At 39.9% G+C, this 21,175-nt stretch overlaps 1 protein-coding gene across 14 annotated transcripts in view; it reads left to right on the forward strand.

The window, feature by feature from the left end:
- Window positions 1–9,578: 9,578 nt before the first annotated feature.
- The window catches only part of LOC121860664 (troponin T, skeletal muscle-like), a 35,006-nt gene continuing 23,409 nt past the window's right edge, over window positions 9,579–21,175 (forward strand). For 11 of the 14 annotated variants that reach the window (XM_042357936.1, XM_042357931.1, XM_042357935.1 and 8 more), the window contains exons 1-4: window positions 9,579–9,719; window positions 13,917–13,960; window positions 14,520–14,528; window positions 17,173–17,265. In XM_042357936.1, the coding sequence (XP_042213870.1) occupies window positions 13,935–13,960; window positions 14,520–14,528; window positions 17,173–17,265 (128 nt within the window). In that variant the 5' untranslated portion in view covers window positions 9,579–9,719; window positions 13,917–13,934. Of the gene's footprint in view, window positions 9,720–13,916; window positions 13,961–14,519; window positions 14,529–17,172; window positions 17,266–19,974; window positions 19,978–21,175 lie in introns of all 14 variants that reach the window. The other 3 variants (XM_042357944.1, XM_042357943.1, XM_042357942.1) reach the window with 2 other exon arrangements.

Consider the following 21,175-nt stretch of genomic DNA (forward strand, 5'->3'; position numbering starts at 1 on the left):
GAGATAAACACAGACTCACCAGAGACCAAACGTAAACACAGAACCCTCCTGACAACAACACCTTGGAGCTTTATCAGTTATCCTTGGTCAAATTGTCTCACTGTTTACCTACACGTCACCCAGTTCACCCAGCATGTAAAAAATCTGGGGACAAAGGTCTCTTCAAGAATTACCGCCCCATATCAGTCCTTCCAGCCTTGAGTAAGACACTGGGAGAGCTAGCATGTAGTAGACTAAATTCCTTCTGCAATGCCAATAACATCTTTACAGACTCCCAGTTTGGATTTAGAGCTAGAAGGTCGACTGTGAGTGCTCTGCTATCCTTTGATGACAGTCAGTTCACAGTCGGAATATTCTTGGACCTCTCTAAAGCCTTTGATACTGTCGACCATACCATCCTCCTTTTAAAGCTTGAACATTACGGCGTTAGGGGCTTATCACACAATTGGTTTACCTCATATCTGTCTAATAGGATGCAATCTGACCCCTCACTAATCTTGTATGGCGTCCCTCAAGGTTCCATTCTCGGTCCAGTACTGTTTATGTTGTACATAAACGACATAGTCCACGCCAGCCCACTCATAAAATTCAACTTATTTGCAGACGATAGTAATCTCTATGCCAGCACCTCAGACCTCCATTCATCGAGAGAACTACGAACACTGAATTGACTAAAGTCAGGACCTGGATAATACGTAATAAATTGACCTTAAACCTCGAAAAAACCCACTACACGATCTTTCACAGAAGGAAAAACTTACCCCCAGACTTGGACCCCCTGTGCCTTGGTAATATAGTCCTCAAACGCGAACAAAATACTAAATTTCTCGGGGATATTGTTGATGAGAAACTTAGCTAGAGAAACCACATGCTCTCCTCTCAGTCCCAGACCTCCATAAAATATCACAGTGTGAAGGTATGGAACAACTTACCCCCACCCATCCCAGCAAAGACTACGCTCCCTTCCTTTAAATCATCTCTTATAAAATATCTATTGTCTAAGTATTAATATGTCTTGTAATACCTACTTTATATACCTGCTTTTATTGTACCACCAAAACCGTTTTATCAGAAGTTATCCTGTAGATAGATAAGAAATTAACATTGCGAAAAATATATTTGCCCACTGACAGCTCCTCTTGCTCCACCTTAATACCCATCTTGTTCTGCTTCCCTCCCTTACCATATTTATGTTTGTCAATTTCCACTGTAAATTACGTATATATTTATGATAAAAATGTAAAAAAAAAAAAAATAATAAAATAAAATCATTAAATATTGAAGTGATAACCGTGGTAACACTATGAGATGTTCTTATTACCACCATGCTATTGTACTATTCCAGATGATACTAAATGTTACATAATACTTCCTTGAGATAAATGTATAGTATATATCAGGTGCCTCAAAGAGAGCTCAGGTTCTCAACTGCCATGTTAATATTGTTATTATTATCCACTCTGTATCTGTGTTCTTCTGGCTAAATAAACTGTTTCAATATAAATATCAATACACTGTTTAGGTACATTGGAAACTGTATACTCCCGCGGTCTATGTATACTGTATACCTGGGTCGTTTAAGTGTATACCGAGCGTGGCTATATACATGCCAAACCAACTGTAAACTTAAAAGATGCTGTTACTGAATAAATATCTATTAAGTTATTGTACGAAGATTGGTGAATAATGGATGTGTCTGTGAAGCTATTGATTACCATAGTGTGTGTGTGTGTGTGTGTGTGTGTGTGTGTGTGTGTGTGTGTGTGTGTGTGTGTTAATGACAGAGGGCGTGAGAGTACAATCGATGTCAAAGTTTACGTGTCTGTAAGTATGTTTGCGTGTGTGTGTGTATGTGTGTGTGTGTGTATACAAGATAAACATCCACACACTCACCTGTTGTAAACAATAACACAAAAATCCAGATAAACAAGTATGTAATCCTAGCTATTGGAACAGCCATGCTTAGTGCTATAAAGGGCCATTGGTTGACAGGCTGGCGAGGGGCACTATGAGGTGGCCGGCCGGCTTGTGGTTGGCTGGTAGTGGCCGAGTGCCAGGCCCAAGGCGTCTAGGGCCACTTCCATTCAAGGCCACAGTGCCATAGTGCCAACATGTACGTTCACAACCCTCCACACTCAGGTCTAGCGCTCTTCTGGACCGTGGTTATAGTGTGTTGTGCTGCTATAATGCCCCCAGTACTGTGTTGTTAATATGTTAACTCGCCACTGTGTACTGGTCATATAGTGTGTTGTGAAGGTATAATGCTACAATACTCTTAATACTGTGTTGATCATATAGCTCGTATGTATGATAATTATACTAGTCGTGTTGGTATAGTACAGGTGTCAGGAAGGTAACTTGTTATACTCGCTATATTGGTATACCTCCATATATTAATTAGCACAGGTGTGTTAGTATAAGTGGTCTGTTAACCTGTACCCAATGTTAGCCATTATTAGAATATATTAGGCATATAATGTAGGTATATTAGTCATAACACTATAGCGGTGTACATATATCTGTCTCGTTTGTTTGTTATAGTGAGTTATATAATGGTCTTGGTATACTATAGTTTGGGGTAAGATGGTGTACATACTTAGTTCTTAGATATTATTATTATTATTATTATTATTATTATTATTATTATTATTATTATTATTATTATTATTATTATTATTAATTATACTCTTTGGTTATATGTTCAAAAGATGATGATAATAATAATAATAATAATATCTTCATTTCAGCTAAAGGCTATACACTAGAGCACACCCTGTGTCACTAGTACTATACTGGAGCACACCCTGTGTCACTAGTACTATACTGGAGCACACCCTGTGTCACTAGTACTATACTGGAGCACACCCTGTGTCACTAGTACTATACTGGAGCACACCCTGTGTCACTAGTACTACTAATTTAGAGCACACCCCAGGTCACTAGTACTATACTGGAGCACACCCTGTGTCACTAGTACTATACTTGGAGCACACCCTGTGTCACTAGTACACTAGGAGCACACCCTGTGTCACTAGTACCATACTGGAGCACACCCTGTGTCACTAGTACCTTAGTACTGGTTAACACCCTGTGTCACTAGTACTACACTAGAGCACAGACCCCGTGTCACTAGTACCATACGGAGCACACCCCTGTGTCACTAGTACTATACTGGAGTACACCCTGTGCCTACTGAAAACATACTGGAGCACACCCTGTGTCACTAGTACTATAACACTGGAGCACACCCCGTGCTACTAGTGGTACTATACTGGAGCACAACCCTGTGTCACTAGTACTATACTGAGCACACCCTGTGTCACTATTAGTACTATACTGGAGCACACCCTGCGTCACTAGTACTATACTGGAGCACCCCTGTGTCACTAGTACTATACTGAGCACACCCCTGTGTCACTAGTACTATACTGGAGCACACCCTGTGTCACTAGTAACATACTGAAGCTACCACCCCTGTGTCACTAGTACTATACTGAGCACAATCTCTGTGTCACTAGTAATTGGCCACTAGAGCACACCCCAGTCACTAGTACTATACTGGAGCACACCCCTGTGTCACTAGTACTATACTGAGCACACCCCAGTCACCAGTACGTATACTGAGCACACCCTGTGTCACTAGTACTACACTAGAGCACACCCTGTGTCACTAGGTACTATACTGGAGCACGCCCTGTGTCACTAGTACTATACTGAGCACACCCCTGTGCCTAGTGCTTGAGTACTGAGCACACCCTGTGTCACTAGTACTCATACTTGAGCACACCCTGTGTCACTAGTACTATACTGGAGCACACCCTGTGTCACTAGTACTATACTGGAGCACACCCTGTGTCACTAGTACTATACTGGAGCACACCCTGTGTCACTAGTACTATACTGGAGCACACCCTGTGTCACTAGTACTATACTGGAGCACACCCTGTGTCACTAGTACTATACTGGAGCACACCCTGTGTCACTAGTACTATACTGGAGCACACCCTGTGTCACTAGTACTATACTGGAGCACACCCTGTGTCACTTTATACTATAGTAGTCACTAGTACTATACTGAGCACACCCTGTGTCACTAGTACTATACTGGAGCACACTGCCCTCCGCCACAGCTGTGATGTGCTCAGTGGCCAAGAGACTCAATCCAAAATAAAGTCTAACCTACTACTCCTTCCTTAACTGCCCTTCCTTACCTGCCCTTCCTTACCCGCCCTTCTTACCCACCCTTCCTTACCCGCCCTTCCTCCCTTCCCACCTGCCCTTCCTTACCTGCCCTTCCCACCAATCTTCCACTCCCTTCCCCACCTGCCTCCTTACCCACCCTTCTTACCCGCCCTTCACCCGTCCTTCCCCTCCCCTTCCTACCTCCACCCCTCACCTCTCTTACCCGCTCTAACTTAACCTAAACTGTTATCTAACCTTAGCACACTGCACACCTTAAGTAGCACACCTTAAGTAGCACACCCAGTAGCAATTAAGTAACACACCTTAAGTAGCACACTTAAGCAGCACATACACACCTTAAGTAGCACACCTAAGTAGCACACCTTAAGTAGCACCTTAAGTGACACACCTTACGTAACACATATTAAGTGACACACCTTAAGCACACACCTCTGATTGTATTTGATGTGATAATTCAAAACGTCTTTGCTTTTTTATATAAATTGTGTCTTAGGGGAAAAATTAGTGAAATTCCTTATCTTGAGGAAGTGTCAGGGGAGAGAGAGGAGGAAGGCCATGGTTAGGTTAGTTTATGAGTTATTTATTGTGTTTAGGAAGTTGAGCGAGGGGTGGAGGGGGGTGGGGGAGGAGGTGGGAGAGGGTTGGGGGTAGGGAGAGTTGGGGAGGGTGTTGGGAGAGGAGGGAGTGGGAGGTGGGGGAGGTAGTGGGAGGGAGAGGGGAGGTGGGGGGATGAGCAGAGTAAAGTGACTCACGTAGACTCAGGCTCAGAGATGATGTTGATAATGGCGGTCTCTTATCTGGCCACAGTAGACTCTCGGTTGACTTTCTCCCGAAATAAACAAATAAAAAATCACTGACCATGTAATCCTGGAATCTCTGTGCGTGTCTATGTTGAAATCAGACCTAACCTAACCAAACCTAACCTAACCTAACCAAACCAAACCTAACATAACCTGACCTGATCTAACCTAACCTAACCTGACCTGACCTAACCTGACCTGACCTGACCTAACCTGATCTGACCTAACCTAACCTGACCTGACCTAACCTGAGCTAACCTGATCTAACCTGACCTGACCTGACCTGACCTAACCTAACCTTGTTTTTTTGGGTGTTTCATTTATTTATATTTTATTTAATGTTTGCTTTAAATTTGCATGTTCATCTTTTATTTCCTTCAAATTGTTTTACGTATAAATTATTTGTATTGTTCAGTGAGTATTTTATTATTATTATTATTATTATTATTATTATTATTATTATTATTATTATTATTATTACTATTATTATTATTATTATTATTATTATTATTATTATTATTATTATTATTATTATTATTATTATTATTATTATTATTATTATTATTATTATTATTATCATTATTTTTATTATTATCATTATTTTCTCCCATATGAGTCTTTATTTCTCCTTATAACTACTGAAGAAGGCGCTGCTGTAGTCTGGTAAAAAATAAAGATATATGTCTCAGTATTGGTGATAATTCTCCTTATTCGTCTGAGAGCCTCTAGGATAAGCCCCAGTTAATGAAAGTAAATAAATAAACTGTATAATTGAGTATAATTTATCAGTGGAATTAAAAAGAAAAGAAGAAAAATATTGGGGCAGTACGTATGGCATCACGGACTGTTGCCATCTTGGTGAGCACAATACAGGAGACGTTTACTGTATCTACAACTTGTCACTAGACTTGTGCCCAGCTTGTGATATGCTCTTCAGTACACAAATTTGAATCTACAAGTAATTTAAACCTAGATACAATTTTCTACTTGATACTATGATTGTGTGAAGCTAAACTACAGTAGTTGTTGGGTGTTATACTGTTAGACCAGGAGGCAGGAATACTGGACTCAGGTGATGCTAAACCAACAGCTGACAATCTTCTAAAACGCCTGTGTATGATGAAGGCAGTTATTGTAAGGCGTTGCAGATGAACGGGTTAGCTAACGCGTGAGCTATTCTGTATGCGCAGACACTACTCATGACTTGTGGGCATGACACATTTAAAAGAAACTAACACCTGGATCAGGAGTTAGCCTAAAGCAGCCCAAATGGCTAACAACCAATCAGCGATTTCTCCCACTGAAAATACGCGGATCATGGCCGCTTATGGAGAATATTTTGATTACTATTGAAGAGTTGGAGGCATGTAGGGCAATAAAAACTGTTATATAATAATACAAATAATTCTATATATGGTAGTATTTTCGATAGGACCTAAAACAAAGCGTAAGGCATGAAAGAATTGAAAAGGATCGCGCCTATATATTGTTGAAACCAGTTTGCCTCCGCCATCTTTACGTGGGCGCTGTCAGATCTCATTAGCCGTTGGTGACTTTGGTGTAACAATATTGATAATTACTCAAAGATGATTATAACATTAATATCATTACTCATAAGGTACTTTAAATAAGGGTGAACAAGTTGATTACACTTTTGTAAATGCAAAAATTAAGACTTAAACGAACCTGAAATTCGTCATATGTCTTGCACAAATATGCGAACACCTAGCAGCGAGACGGGAGAAATTACCTTCACAACGGCCCGAATTTTTGTGTTATTCTTATTTATTGTTGCCTGATGTACTTTCTTTAACTTTTTTATCTTCCCTTCCATAATTTCCTATATATTTTCTTCACTATTTCTTCCAGTATTGTGTCCAAATAACAGTTCTCCTAATTGTATTGTTTTCTGAAGACTGTTGTGCGCCAGGTATTCCCAAGACGCGGTACAATGTCGTATTTTTTAATGACAGTCCGGGAAAGCAAATGAATTAGCTATTCCGTGCATCTTGAAACGCCCTACAAAAAAGTCTTTATTCTTCACCAAAACGTAATATTTAGTGAAAAAAACTCATGACGAATGTAGAAAAAATGTAAAAATAAATTAAAATGATTTATTAATGACGAGTTAAAATTTTTAGATGAATATGATGACGTCAGATGATATGACGTCACATGCAGCACCAAAAACCGTGACGAAGACGAATGGCGATACATGACGTCACTGAAGCTTCTGGTTGACGTCTTGAGGGTGATGTATGTATGTAGTGTGCGTGCGTGTGTGTGTGTGTGTGTGTGTGTGTGTGTGTGTGTGTGTGTGTGTGTGTGTGTGTGTGTGTGCGCCAGGCCGGGGGAGGAGGTGTGTGGGACTAAATTAAAACAAGGAAGTCATGAGCTCCCCTTCTGCTCCCACTTCTGCTGCGCCTACGACTCTACGTCAGATAATAACTTTTAACGCCTATTTACTTAAACGATTCCAGATCACCTGAAGATTAATCACCCTAAAGCTATCTGGGGAGAGTTAGGTTAGGTTAGGTTAGGTTAGGTTAGGTTAGGTTAGGTTAGGTTAGGTTAGCGTTTGGGTGGTTAATCTTTAGGTGAAATTAACTGCAGTGTCTTCAGGTGACATTCTGACCAAACTATAGACTAATTAGATGCATGACCTACAGTGCCAAGACAGTGCCAAGACAGTGCCAGACAGTGCCAAGTGTGCTGGGGTATTGAGGTCACAACTGCCCTTCATATTGTACAGTATGAAGTAAATAAACAATGTAATTAAGTAAGCAATATAATAAGTGCCATTTTAACAACAAACAACTTGGGAATATATAGTTTTATCTTCGTCTGTTTGTCTGTCAGTCCGTCCGTGAGTTAGGTTAGGTTATGTATGACACACAGTACATTAATTACCCCAGCTACAGGTGTGGGATGCATTAATTACTTCAACTACAGGTGTGAGATGCATTAATTACTTCAACTACAGGTGTGAGACATAATTACTCCAACTACAGGTGTGAGATGCATTAATTACCTCAACTACAGGTGTGAGATACATTAATTACCTTAACTACAGGTGTGAGACCTTAATTACTTCAACTACAGGTGTGAGACATTAATTACTTCAACTACAGGTGTGAGAGACATTAATTACTTTAACTACAGGTGTTAGACACATTAATTACCTCAGCTACAGGTGTGAGATGCATTATGGGTCAACAGTACGTCCCAAATTAACACCGAATTCCCTTCACCTGACTACCACGTATTGTAGCGAACATTGACCTCGAGTCGTCTTCTGTCTCTACAAAGGTATTTAGATAATTTCATGAGGTGGAGAGATGAACTAGGTACTTTATTCTTCATTAGTTGTTATATAATGAATAAAGTTTATTTTATTAGTGAGTTATTCAATATATAACTCTAGAATTGATCTGTTGTTGTTGTTGTTGTTGTTGTTGTTGTTGTTGGTGTTGGTGGTGGTGGTAGTGGTGGTGGTGGTGGTGGTGGTGGTGTGGTGGTGGTGGTGGTGGTGGTGGTGGTGTCGTTATGTTGTGTCACTGTAGTTAAGTAGTTCAATAATTAAGGACTTTTACCACCTGTACTTGTATCTATACTTTAACTATCATAACTAAATCACCTAACGACCCCTGAATGACAATACTTAATCCCCGACATTAACACCTGGGACTGTAGTGTAAAATACGGGGACCAGGTCGGCCAACATCTGGTTATTGGCTGCCCCTTGTAAAACCTCCTTTAGACGCGGTAAAAGATCTTCTAGTCAGGTCAGTAGAGGAGGATGTTGGACTGATGGAAAACACAGGTGAAATGGGTTTATTTTATTTCTTTGGTTTTTAAAGAAGGAGACTTGTATTGCAATCTTTTTATTGTACACAAATATTCGTCCTAAATTAAGTAGTGACGTGTATGCTGTTCCTCGTAAACATACCAGTGACATGATCCTGTATCACGGGATGGGTTAGGTTAGGAGGTTAGCAATTCATTGGCTGACCAGTTGCTCAGTCTACATTCAATTGTCATGACTTGGCATCTCAAGGCATTACTCCGGTATGTTACAGATGGTCAGGCATGACAGAGAGAGAGAGAGAGAGAGAGAGAGAGAGAGAGAGAGAGAGAGAGAGAAAAAAATTCCATCACAAATCCTTAACATCATTCTACCAGCTGCAACATTCAGGTGGTGAAATATCTTTTAAAGCAGTGTGGGTGTGAGGACGGGTCGTGGGTGTGAGGACGGGTCGTGGGTGTGAGGACGGGTCGTGGTGTGAGGACGGGTCGGGTGTGGACCTGGAGATGGGTTAGGGAAGGGAAGGGAAGAGAGGAGGGGAGGGGGTAGAGGGGAGGTGGAACGAGGGAGGGAGGGAGGAGGGAGGGGTCGGAGGGATGAGGGTGGAGGAGGAGGAGGTTGGGACACCGGACATTCCCGCCAGGGGTTGTGGGTGCGGACACCTTCGAGCCTTGAGGGAATGCCTCCTACCCTCGCTACACCACGCACCCATTTTAGCGATTTCGAACGTGAGACGGAGGTGGGGCCGTGATTGGCGAGGGCAGAGCGCCAGGCAGCCAAAGGTGTCTATTTTTGCTACGTTATTTCGGTGTAGCGGTGGGCAGGGTACCTGCAGAGCCTCGCGCGCCGCCAGTGTGGTGACAAGGTTGGCCGGCTCTCTCCTGCTCGCACTCTATCTCTGCCGGGATTGTGTAAGTTGTGCCTTGAAGTCCTCCTTCGTCGTCTTCTTCCTCCTCCTCCTGAAGGGGGTACGAGGGTTCTTCTTGTGCTTTAGAACTCCGCCGTGTCCTCCTCCTACTGTATGGGGAGGGCTGTCTAGTGCTTTAGAACCCCGTCGTTTTCCCCATCTTGAGGAGGTTCTTCTCGCGCTAGAACTGTCTCGTGTCCTCCTGCTGGCCAGGGGGTCTTGTGGTCTCTCGCTAAAGTCTCGCTCTCTAAGCGAGACACGAAGTGAAATAAACACGTCTTGTTCTCCACGACGAGAGAGGAAGAGAAATATATGTTTCGGGGATAACACTCCATCGCCTCAACCCGAAGACTCTTAGGGACGCGAGGTGGCTGGTGAGGCCTACCGTGGTGACGGTGTGTGGTGAGGCCAGTGCTACAGCAACCAGTGTCAGGAAACTTATTCGCTACAAAACGGAGTGAGATGATGAGGGTGATGGTCCTGACTGTGAGATGATAGTGATGATGGTGTCATGAACAAGTCACCATAAAGCGGAGTGAGATGAGAGAGTAGTGTGTTGTTGGTGCTCACATTGATCGACCAAAGACACTTTAGAGGCGCTAAGATAATTCTTGAGTGAGGGGATGTGAGCAGCGTGTTAATCTCCTCCCGGTCAACTCTCTCAAGGATGGTGACGCCAAGTGATGAATAACACAAATGAATGATGAATGACAGTTGTTGATCTATAACAGAGCGTCAACAGGTGCTCCTCTAACACTGGTCATGAACGGTATTATGGCACCAACTTATTCACTGTGCGTCGTATGAGTCTAACATTGATGTGTAACTGTACCTTATTGTGTTGCAAAGGAAGGTTATATATATATATATATATATATATATATATATATATATATATATATATATATATATATATATATATATATATATATATATATATATATATATAGCCTATATATATATATATACACATTGTCCAACAAAGTTTGACCACCACAATTAAGTGTTTGAGTTGTAAGTGAGTATCAGGAGGTAGGAGTCGCCACATTTGAGGAAGTTCATATAAATGTATAAATAATCGACAACACTCCGACACTCGATCTCCCATTTTCTATATATGGCCTGGGCGTTGGTGACGTCACGCTCGGCGCAGGCGCTGTGGTCATCGAGGCAAAACGAAACCTAAGCTGATCTATTCTTGGTCGACAGCCACGGCGAGGCGCCCTGCCACGCCATCACGCCCACACCCGTAAACATTCTAGGCCGCCCCCAGGAACTATTCATGGCGCATGTTAACACTGACCAGTAATGGTCGTCACTATACACCACAGCGACACTTAGACAAGTATATAGAAACACTGAAGAGGTATACTGTACTATATCACCTGTGTTTGTTCTGAACCAAGGCTGCCGTGTGTGTGTGTGTGCACCTTAACTGCCGCACTACCAGATGATAATAGTCATTATAAACCGGAATCATCGATCAAATCAAATAAGAGACAATTTAACCAGAAAATTACAGATATTTTAGTTTCAGTGTTCCATTATGGCGACGGAACAAGGTGACCAATAGCTTATAATACTTATCATGAAAATATAACTGGTTCATAGTAACATAATAGACACTTAATAAAAAAATATATATATGTCTGCCGGAACATTATCATATATTAGTATACCACAAATTATATAGTGAGCCGGGGAGGGGGAGGGGGAGGGGGGTGGGAAGGGGTGTTATAACTTGAGTCACTTACATTCCTCCAAGTCTCATCACGAACCAAAGATTTAATACAACAACTTACGGAAAATAACAATATTCTAATATCTTATCGGCGCCATTTCCCGCCTTTGAAATTTTAAGGTTAGTTATATAGTTTTTTTCTCCTGGTATCATTTTAATTCCAGGATGAAGTAAATAACACCCACGTAATGTAACTCCCGAGCGTCCACTATCCTAGGGTTAAAATAATCAGGTCTATGGGGAGTGAAAATTAAAGAATTCTTTTTTAAAACTTTAAGAATAAATCTATCTATCTATCACTCCTTTAAGTGTTCATCTGCTGACCACAATAATACAACCCCTAAATTCAGTAAACAATTCACTAACTCGTCAAATTACTCTTTAATAACATCAATTCCCTCGTCAAAAATTACGATGATTATTCAGTAAGGAAATAAAAGAAATAAAAAGAACGATTGAGTATAAAAAAAAAAGTCGATAGGAATGGGATGAAATTATTTTAAGCGACGCCATTTTTAATATTTTATTCTGTTAATGGCAGACGATTTTATTGAGTAACTTAACCTAACCCAACTTTAAAAATTCTAAACCTAATCTAAAATAACCTATTCCTAACCTAATCCAGCCTTCTTAACCTATCCTAGCCGATGGTGATTGGCTGAGATAACTGTGATCAACTATTATCCATATTCAGGGGCCACAATCAACTGTATCATATTCAGAATTTTAATCAACTATTATCCATATTCAGGGCACAATCAACTATTATCCATATTCAGGGGGCCACAATCAACTATTATCCATATTCAGGGGCCACAATCAACTATTATCCATATTCAGGGCCACAATCGCTATTATCCATATTCGAGGGGCCACAATCAACTATTATCCATATTCGAGGCGATAAATCAACTTCATATCCATATTCGGGGGCGACAATCAACTGTATCCATATTCAGGGGCCACAATCAACTATTATCCATATTCAGGGCCACAATCAACTATATCCATATTCAGGGCCACAATCAGCTTCATTATCCATATTCAGAGCCACAATCAACTATTATCCATATTCAGGGCCACATCAACTATTATCACATATTCAGGGGGCCACAATCAACTGTATCCATATTCAGGGCGACAATCAACTTATTATCATATTCCGGGGGGCTGATAAGCTTCATATCCATATTCAGGGGCCTGATAACTAACTAACATCATATTGAGGGCCACAATCAACTATTATCATATTCAGGGAGCCTGACTCAACTATTATCCATATTGAGGGGCCACAATCAACTATTATCCTTATTCAGGGGCCACAATCAACTATTATCCATATTCAGGACACAATCAAGTATTATCCATATTTCGGGGGCCACAATCAACTATTATCCATATTCAGGGAGCGACAATCAGCCTAGTATCCTTATTACCTTCGGGGGCACAATCAACTATCATCCATATTCAGGGGCCACAATCCTTCTGTCACTATTCGGGGGCCACAATCCTTCTTCATCCTTATTCAGGGGCGACAATCAACTATTATCCATATTCAGGGGCGACAATCAACTATTATCCATATTCAGGGGCCACAATCAACTATTATCCACATTCAGGGGGCCACAATCAACTATTATCCATATTCAGGGGGCGACAATCAACTATTATCCATATTCAGAGGCCACAATCAACTATTATCCTTATTCGGGAGTTGGTATAGCATCTTGCCTGCTGCTCCGAGAACTTCTATAAATACCTTGGTGAGATGAGCCCCCGTCTTGCCCAGTCACACGCACACACACACACACACACGCGCTGGGTTCACATTTGAGGAAGAAGTTAACTTTTTTATTTTTTTAGGGATAAGTTAACATGAGTATGATGATTTAAATTCTTGAGTACAATGACTAAACCCCCCCCTACAGTATGATAACTTAACATCTTGAGTATGATGATTTAACCCCCTGGAGTATGATGATTAAACCTCTTGAGTATGATGATTAAACCCCCTGGAGTATGATGATTAAACCTCTTGAGTATGATGATTAAACCCCCTGGAGTATGATGATTAAACCCCCTGGAGTATGATGATTAAACCTCTTGAGTATGATGATTAAACCTCTTGAGTATGATGATTAAACCTCTTGAGTATGATATTTTAACTATTTGAGTACAATATCATCGTACTCAAATCAATAAGTCACCATAATCAACATAATAACCCATCGTACTCAAGGGATTAAATAACTTTAATCAAGGGGTTAAGATATAGTATCCAAGAACCTAAAATATTTTCCACAATGGACCAATTAAACACAACTGATAACTTCCCTACACTTTCAAATTTTGTCTTATAATTATTCCAACAATTTTCTCATATTTATTATCTATTTATATTTACCAAACGTTTTGTTTTGTTGTTTTTAATTTAGTCTCGTTTCCCTTCTTTGTTTACAGACTTAAGAGACCACCAAGATGTCCGACGATGAATCAGCTTATTCGTAAGTATTTAAGATATTTCTTTATCGTAGAATTTATCGTATCTTTTATTATTGACTTATGACTTAGTTTTTACATCATGTTTCTTCATTAAGTAAAAGATTATATAATTGAGTTTATTATTTATATTAAAGTAACGTATTCATTTTTTTTAATTCTTCGTTTGCCCGTTTCTTAGTCTCTCTCTCTCCCTCTTTCTCTCACTCTGTCTCTTACTCTCTCAGTCTCTCACTTTGTTTCTCTGAGTCTCTTACTTTCTATCTCTCAATCTGTCTCTCATTCTCTTACATTCTATCTCTCAACGTCTCACCTTCTCTCTCTCTCCCTCTCTCACCTTCTCTCTCACTCTCTCTCCCTCTCTCACCTTCTCTCTCTCCCTCTCTCACTCTCTCTCACTCTCTCTACCTCCAATATCTTAATAGTGAAAGACATAAGAAATTTAACTTAGCAGCAAAAAAAAAAAAAAATAGTTAATTTATTTTCATGAATTTTATTTTGACATCAACTTATCAAATTACTTATAAAATTACTTAACACATATTTTTCTTTTTTTACTTACAGGGATGCCGAGTAAGTGCCAATGGAGGGGTATACTTATGCCCTGTCTCCCATGCCCCCCCATCCCCATTACGGCATTCAGCATTTGTATAGTAAGGCGTTGTAAACCCCCCTACACCCCTACTACCCCATCACCCTCCCCCACTGGGTTGATCACTGCTTTATGGGCTCCAACTGTTATCTAGGAAGTGCCCCTTGTTAGGAAGTTATTGTACTCTAAAAGGCAGTAAATGACCTTATTATAGTTTACTGGTGGTTCAATCAAGTGTTTCATTGGATCAGTCATTGGTTCAGTCACTTGTGTTCACTGGTTCAATCAAGTGTTTCATTGGATCAGTCATTGGTTCAGTCACTTGTGTTCACTGGTTCAATCAAGTGTTTCATTGGATCAGTCATTGGTTCAGTTAACTTGTATTTTCTGAATCATATATGTACTAATTGACCGCTGAATCACTCGGTACTGTTTCACTTGACTATTGAATCACTAGGGTATCGAGTCACTGTTTCTCTTGACTATTGAATCACTTGGGTATCGAGTCACTGAATCACTTGACTATTGAATCACTAGGGTATCGAGTCACCGTTTCACTTGACTATTGAATCACTAGGGTATCGAGTCACCGTTTCACTTGACTATTGAATCACTAGGGTATCGAATCACTTAAGTTTGGATTCATTTGACACAATATCCAGCTCACACACACAGTACGATGTAAATCTGTATCTTAAGTGGATTAATCTCTTCATTATTTTCTTATTATATCCGTGAGTAGAGTCTCTGAGTACAATAGCTTCCATGATGGGTTAAGACGCCACAGAAGGCTTTTATATGTCATGTTCTGTGATTGTGGGTGACAAGCTGTGATTGTTTTTGATCACATGATTTAAAATTACTTGGAAAAAATGATCTGAGAGCTAATCCGAGAAATGTGAAGGACTGACTCAATTAATAGGTCATTATTTAAGGGAAAGACTCAATTAATAGGTCATTGTTTAAGGGAAAGACTCAATTAATAGGTCATTGTTTAAGGGAAAGACTCAATTAATAGGTCATTGTTTAAGGGAAAGACTCAATTAATAGGTCATTGTTTAAGGGAAAGACTCAATTAATAGGTCATTGTTTAAGGGAAAGACTCAATTAATAGGTCATTGTTTAAGGGAAAGACTCAATTAATAGGTCATTGTTTAAGGGAAAGACTCAATTAATAGGTCATTGTTTAAGGGAAAGACTCAATTAATAGGTCATTATTTAAGGGAAAGATTCAGTTAAAAGTCATTATTTTCACCAAGACTCAATGGGTCATACAAGGGCTACACAGGTGGACGACGATTACCATTATTGGAACGTGTGTGTTAAAGGAGACATTCATAGTAAGTCTTCTATAAACACATAAACACACTATCAATGTCACCTGTGTACCTGTGTTCCTCTGATACCTTAATGATAAGGAGATCAGGTACGCTAATTAACACCTCCAATTAAACACCGATCGTCTTTTGTTCCTTTTCTTGGTCTTATGGGTGATTTTAGTATTTGTGGGAGAATTTAATCCTCGTAAATGCCTTCCCACTGCATTCGTAAAAATTAGAGTTATTTATGTAGTTATCCATAAAAATCAGATTTTTAGATTTATTTGCGAAGTTTTCCCTAAAATCGGGGTTATTTAAGTAGCTATCCCTAAAAATCAGTCTTCTTTAAGTAGCTATCCCTAAAAAAAATCAGAGTTATTTAAGTAGTTATCCCTAAAATCAGAGTTAATTGCGGAGTTATCACTAGAGTTATTTACAGAGTTATCCCTAAAATATTGTGAGTCAAAATGGTGTTAGTGAGTGAGGTGGTGTTTGAAGCATCCACCATCTACTGTATGTGTGGCTTGGGAGACGCAATCCAGAGTGACTCATTGTCTCTCTCTAGCCACGAGTCTCTCTTGAGCCACGAGTCTCTCTTGAGCCACGAGTCTCTCCTGAACCACGAGTCTCTCTTGAGCCACGAGTCTCCCTCTCTCTCATTGCCCTTCGTGTCTTTATAAGCCTCTGGTGTTAGCGTTACATGGGGCCTGGAGTCATGTTAAATTATCTCATATTCTTTAACGATCAACTTCCTAAATGTTTGATTCACCTCTGTTGCAAGAATTAATTTTTTATGTGTTTATGCCAGCCCTGCCTGCCATAGATGTCACCATTTTACCTATTTGGTGCGGTCCACCTGCCCCCTTCCCCTACCTCCTCCTCCCTTGCATGGGTTGTTCCCCCCCCCATCCCTCCCCCATGAAGCTATTTACCTAAAAACCTATTTATTTATTTTTTTATTTTATTTTTGGTAACCTCGCCTTGTGTTGGAGGGTGAGATATATGGTCTTGCAACCCTACAGATCATGAAGTTGTGTCGACGACTCTTTGGATTCATCAGTTACGGGACTTTTAATAATAACAGAACATAAAACCTTAAAACGTACGCGGCTATAAAAAAAAAAAAAAAAAACCAAAACAAATAAAAACAACAAAACAGCCTAAAACTGTTTTTAAAAAAGAGTCGACAAATAAAACAGAATTCGTAGGGTTTTTGTTGGTCCCACGACGACCCCCTCCCAGGTGTACGGTCTCCCGGTGGTGTTTTTAAAAGAGACAAGTCTTGTTCAACCTGTAAACTTTACAGAGCAAGTGAGGGAGAGGAGGGCGAAGAACACCAAACTCAACAAGTGCGAGAGGAAGTGAAAGAGAAAATAAGGGAAGATGCAGAGGAGGAGGAGTAAGTCAGGAGTGGAAACTACTTAGATGCAAAAAAAAAAAGACAATCACTTTTTTTTAATTTTTGGCGAATCTTAGTATTAAGTTTAATTTGCGTTTTATTTTATTTCGTTTTTTTTCTCTATCTCTTTTTCTCAATATTAAGCTTCCATTTAGATCAAGTTTACATAGAATTATCTTTTGCATATTCTCGCTAGTTCTCTCTCTCTCTCTCTCTCTTTCTCTCTCTCTCTTATGCAGACGATTATCAAAGTTTCTTATTTCATTAATTCTTCAACACTGAAGAAGTTAACGACGACACTCGCTCATATAACGTCTCTGAACACTTATAAACACAAAACCAAATTAAGAATAAAGTGTAAATTAATAAACACAGTCGAAGACGAAGATGAAAATAATAAAAAAGTTTGAGTTTTCCGAGAGTCGATTTGAAGTTTGTGTTAATAATTTCGCAAAGATTTCTTGATAAAAAAAGGAAAAACAAGGTTAGTTAGATTATTATCGGATTGTGTTGCGTCGGATTGTGTTGCGTCGGATTGTGTTGCGTCGGATTGTGTTGCGTCGGATTGTGTTGCGTCGGATTGTGTTGCGTCGGATTGTGTTGCGTCTATGAAGGATGTGGTTTTATATCTGACGGTTCGTTGGTCCATAAACTTTAACTTAACCTGATCTGAACTAACCTAACATAATTTCAAACCACATCAAACCACACCAAGCCCCACCAAGCCACACCAAGCCACACCCAACCACACCAAGCCCCACCAAGCCACACCAAACCACACCCAACCACACCAAACCACACCTCACCAAACCACCCGACCAACAAGTTACCATCAGATAAAATAGCTTCTTCAGTGAACGCGTAAGACATTTAACATACGACGAACTCAAAGACTTTTTTCCCGACTCTTACTAAATTTTTCCCTCTGAATAGAAAGAAACTCAAGAGATCATCACATGAATTAACGACTACGATTCTAAGAGTCGTTGAAGTTACTTGTGATAGTAATCTTATTGCCGTCCTGTACTGAGAGTTCGTGTAGGATTTCGGCGAGTAGGGAAAAAAGGTGTTTGAGTGGATATAGTGGTCTTTACAGGCGCCAGTATTCGTGGAAACTTGATATTTATGTGGAATTAAATACGTTTCTCATGGCTACTAAATCTTATCGAGCTTTTTAACCAATAATATAATCCCGAGCAAAGTTCAAGCAGCTTCACGTCTTCAGATGAGGTAACTTTTTAACATCTCCAAGCTGGTGTTTACATCGCTTCTACTCATAAAACAACCATCTCCTGCGAGCTTACCTGTTCTAACATGACCTCCTCGCGTTCATCACCGTTCTAACAAGGTTATACTTCGTCCGATAATGTTATAAATTATATTACTTTACGCCCACAAACGTTCTAATCGTTCTTCTTTGGCGTTCAAACTATCTTCTCTAATCACCGCCTTCTACATATAGACAATAAACCAAATAAACTCATACACACAGACCAAAGTAGCAGAGATGTATGAGAATTGGATTCCTTTTAGTCACGAGGGACTTAGGATTCGATCGGAATAAAAACTTGATCCTTCCTCTCACTCCCTGTTTATCACTCTCGGACCAAAGTTACTCAATGGGTCTCTTTAACCCTTATATTCACAGTACTAAAACGGTAATTGTCTTCCATTCCGACTTATGAACACACGGATATTTAACTTTTATATGCACACTTGTAACCTATATGTGCAAACGGTACCTTCCATATTCAGATAACCTTAAAAAAAAATTATACGCTCGTCGTCTCTACATGTTTCCCTGCAGGTAACGGGGCGGGTACAACCGTGTGTCCCTTAGCTCTGTGTAGCCCTCAGGAAGAAGGGAACAGACGCACACTTTTTTTTATCATATACAGGTGTTGCTTTCCTTCCCCTTAACCCTCACTGCTGTAACTTATGTCTGTCCGTTTTTGTTTTTTTCCCAAGTTTGTAATTTATAATGAGCTTCTTTATTTACATTCCTTCCTGACTAGTGAGTTGGTTTGTTTTTGTTTGTTGTGGCTTCACGTGTGTTTGTTGTGGCTTCATGTGTGTTTGTTGTGGCTTCACGTGTGTTTGTTGTGGCTTCACGTGTGTTTGTTGTGGCTTCTGCTTCTGGGCTGTTAACGTTTTATGCTTATATGTTTTGTCACACATCACCACGTTAATACTCTCAGATCCCTTTGACTGTATGAGTGTATGACTGTATACTTCTGACTGTGTGTGTGTGTGTGTGTATCTCTCTCCTGCATCCTTCCTCCGTGTGTGTGTGTGTACGTCCCTCCTTCACCCTCCTTTTTATTTTATGGTACGGGCGTCACAAAGAAGGAACAACTTGAGGTTAAAAAAGGCCTCAAGTTGTTCCTCGTGATGGTAAGCCTTAGTCGTGTTAACCTGATCACTACTTCATGACAGCCAGCCAGCCAGCCTCTTAGACTATGTACACTCTCAGCTGGTCGCGTTTACTAGCTATAGCCGTAGTCATTTTAACATAGATCATATATACAAACATATATATCATAGTTCTCTTTTAATTTTTTTTTTTTTTTTTTTTTTGGGGGGGGCGTTTTTTCTTCACTGAAATACTTTATTTTTTACTCTTTTTATTTTATTTTTTTATTTTTTTTTATACTTTCTCTCTGTGCGGTAGATAGTAACTAACTTTGTGTTGTTCACTTCTCTTTGCAGAAAGTACGTAAACCACACCTCCAGTCAAGGTCCCTAGAATCAGCTGTGTTGATTGGTCAAGCCTCCTGATAGTTTCAACCAATCAGCTGCTGATGGAAAAAAAAAAACCCACACTCATAACATTCCCCTTTAAGCATGTCTAGCCAGATGACCCTCCCACCCCGTGTTAAACAGATCTCTCTCTCTCCCTTTTAATATATCTTTAATGCCCTTCCTCGATACTTGTGAGAGGATCTTGTTGTGATGAACCGAGATTATTTATACCTGTACTCTAAAACACTCTTGTCGGTGTTTGAGCCTACGACCACCCCGGTGCCCTACCCTACCTCCCCCCGCCTCTCTCCTCTTCCTTCGTCTTTATTTCCTCCTTCTTTTCCCCTCCTTTCTTTTCCTCCTCCCCCTCTTTTCCTCCTTCTTTCTTTCCTCCTCCTCTTCCCTCAACCCTCCTCCTCCCTTTCCATTCGCGTCAGTTCATAATATATAAGATAACTGGAAAACTAATCTATAAATAATATAAATTCTAATATATCTCTAAACACACACGAGAAACAGATTTATAAACATAATAACTAAGGCTCAAGACAAGACCTTCCAGTTGTCGCAGGCTCAAACTACTGAACAGAGAGCCTCAAAATGGCTCCCCACTACCGTTTGCTCAACACAGGTAAAGATGTCGTATTTGGGGTCGATATGTTGACTAATCATGTCAACAATGGAACCTCTTATATGACAACTTTACAATGATTTACCCCCCTGTCAACACCACCACCACCACTACTACTGTTTAACTTTCTCCAATACCTTAACAAATGTTTCTATTTTACTCTCTAGATTTTAATTTTTTTTCACAATTAAGTTTTATATTTATTATATTTCATTTGGCATAAGTTTAAAAAAAAAAAACCCATCCAGATATCACATACCATTTGTTTAATAAATACTAATGGTTGGTATTGTTAACGTTAGGATTTTTATTCTTGTCATCATGCACTAAATTTTGACTTTGTTGCTAACTTTTTTATTTTTTACTCCCTGATAACACTCATGGTGAATATTTCTTCCCTTGGATATAATTCTTAACTAAAGCAACACAGTGTTCGTCATACCTGGTGCTGACGTCATCTAGGGAGGCTACGACACGAAAATATTTAATGACAACAAACGACATGAACTAACATAACCAACCAAAACCTTTCGTAAA

Source organism: Homarus americanus, unplaced genomic scaffold (genome assembly GCF_018991925.1).
Source record: "Homarus americanus isolate GMGI-L3 unplaced genomic scaffold, GMGI_Hamer_2.0 scaffold34003, whole genome shotgun sequence".
Taxonomy (NCBI): Eukaryota; Metazoa; Arthropoda; class Malacostraca; order Decapoda; family Nephropidae; genus Homarus; species Homarus americanus.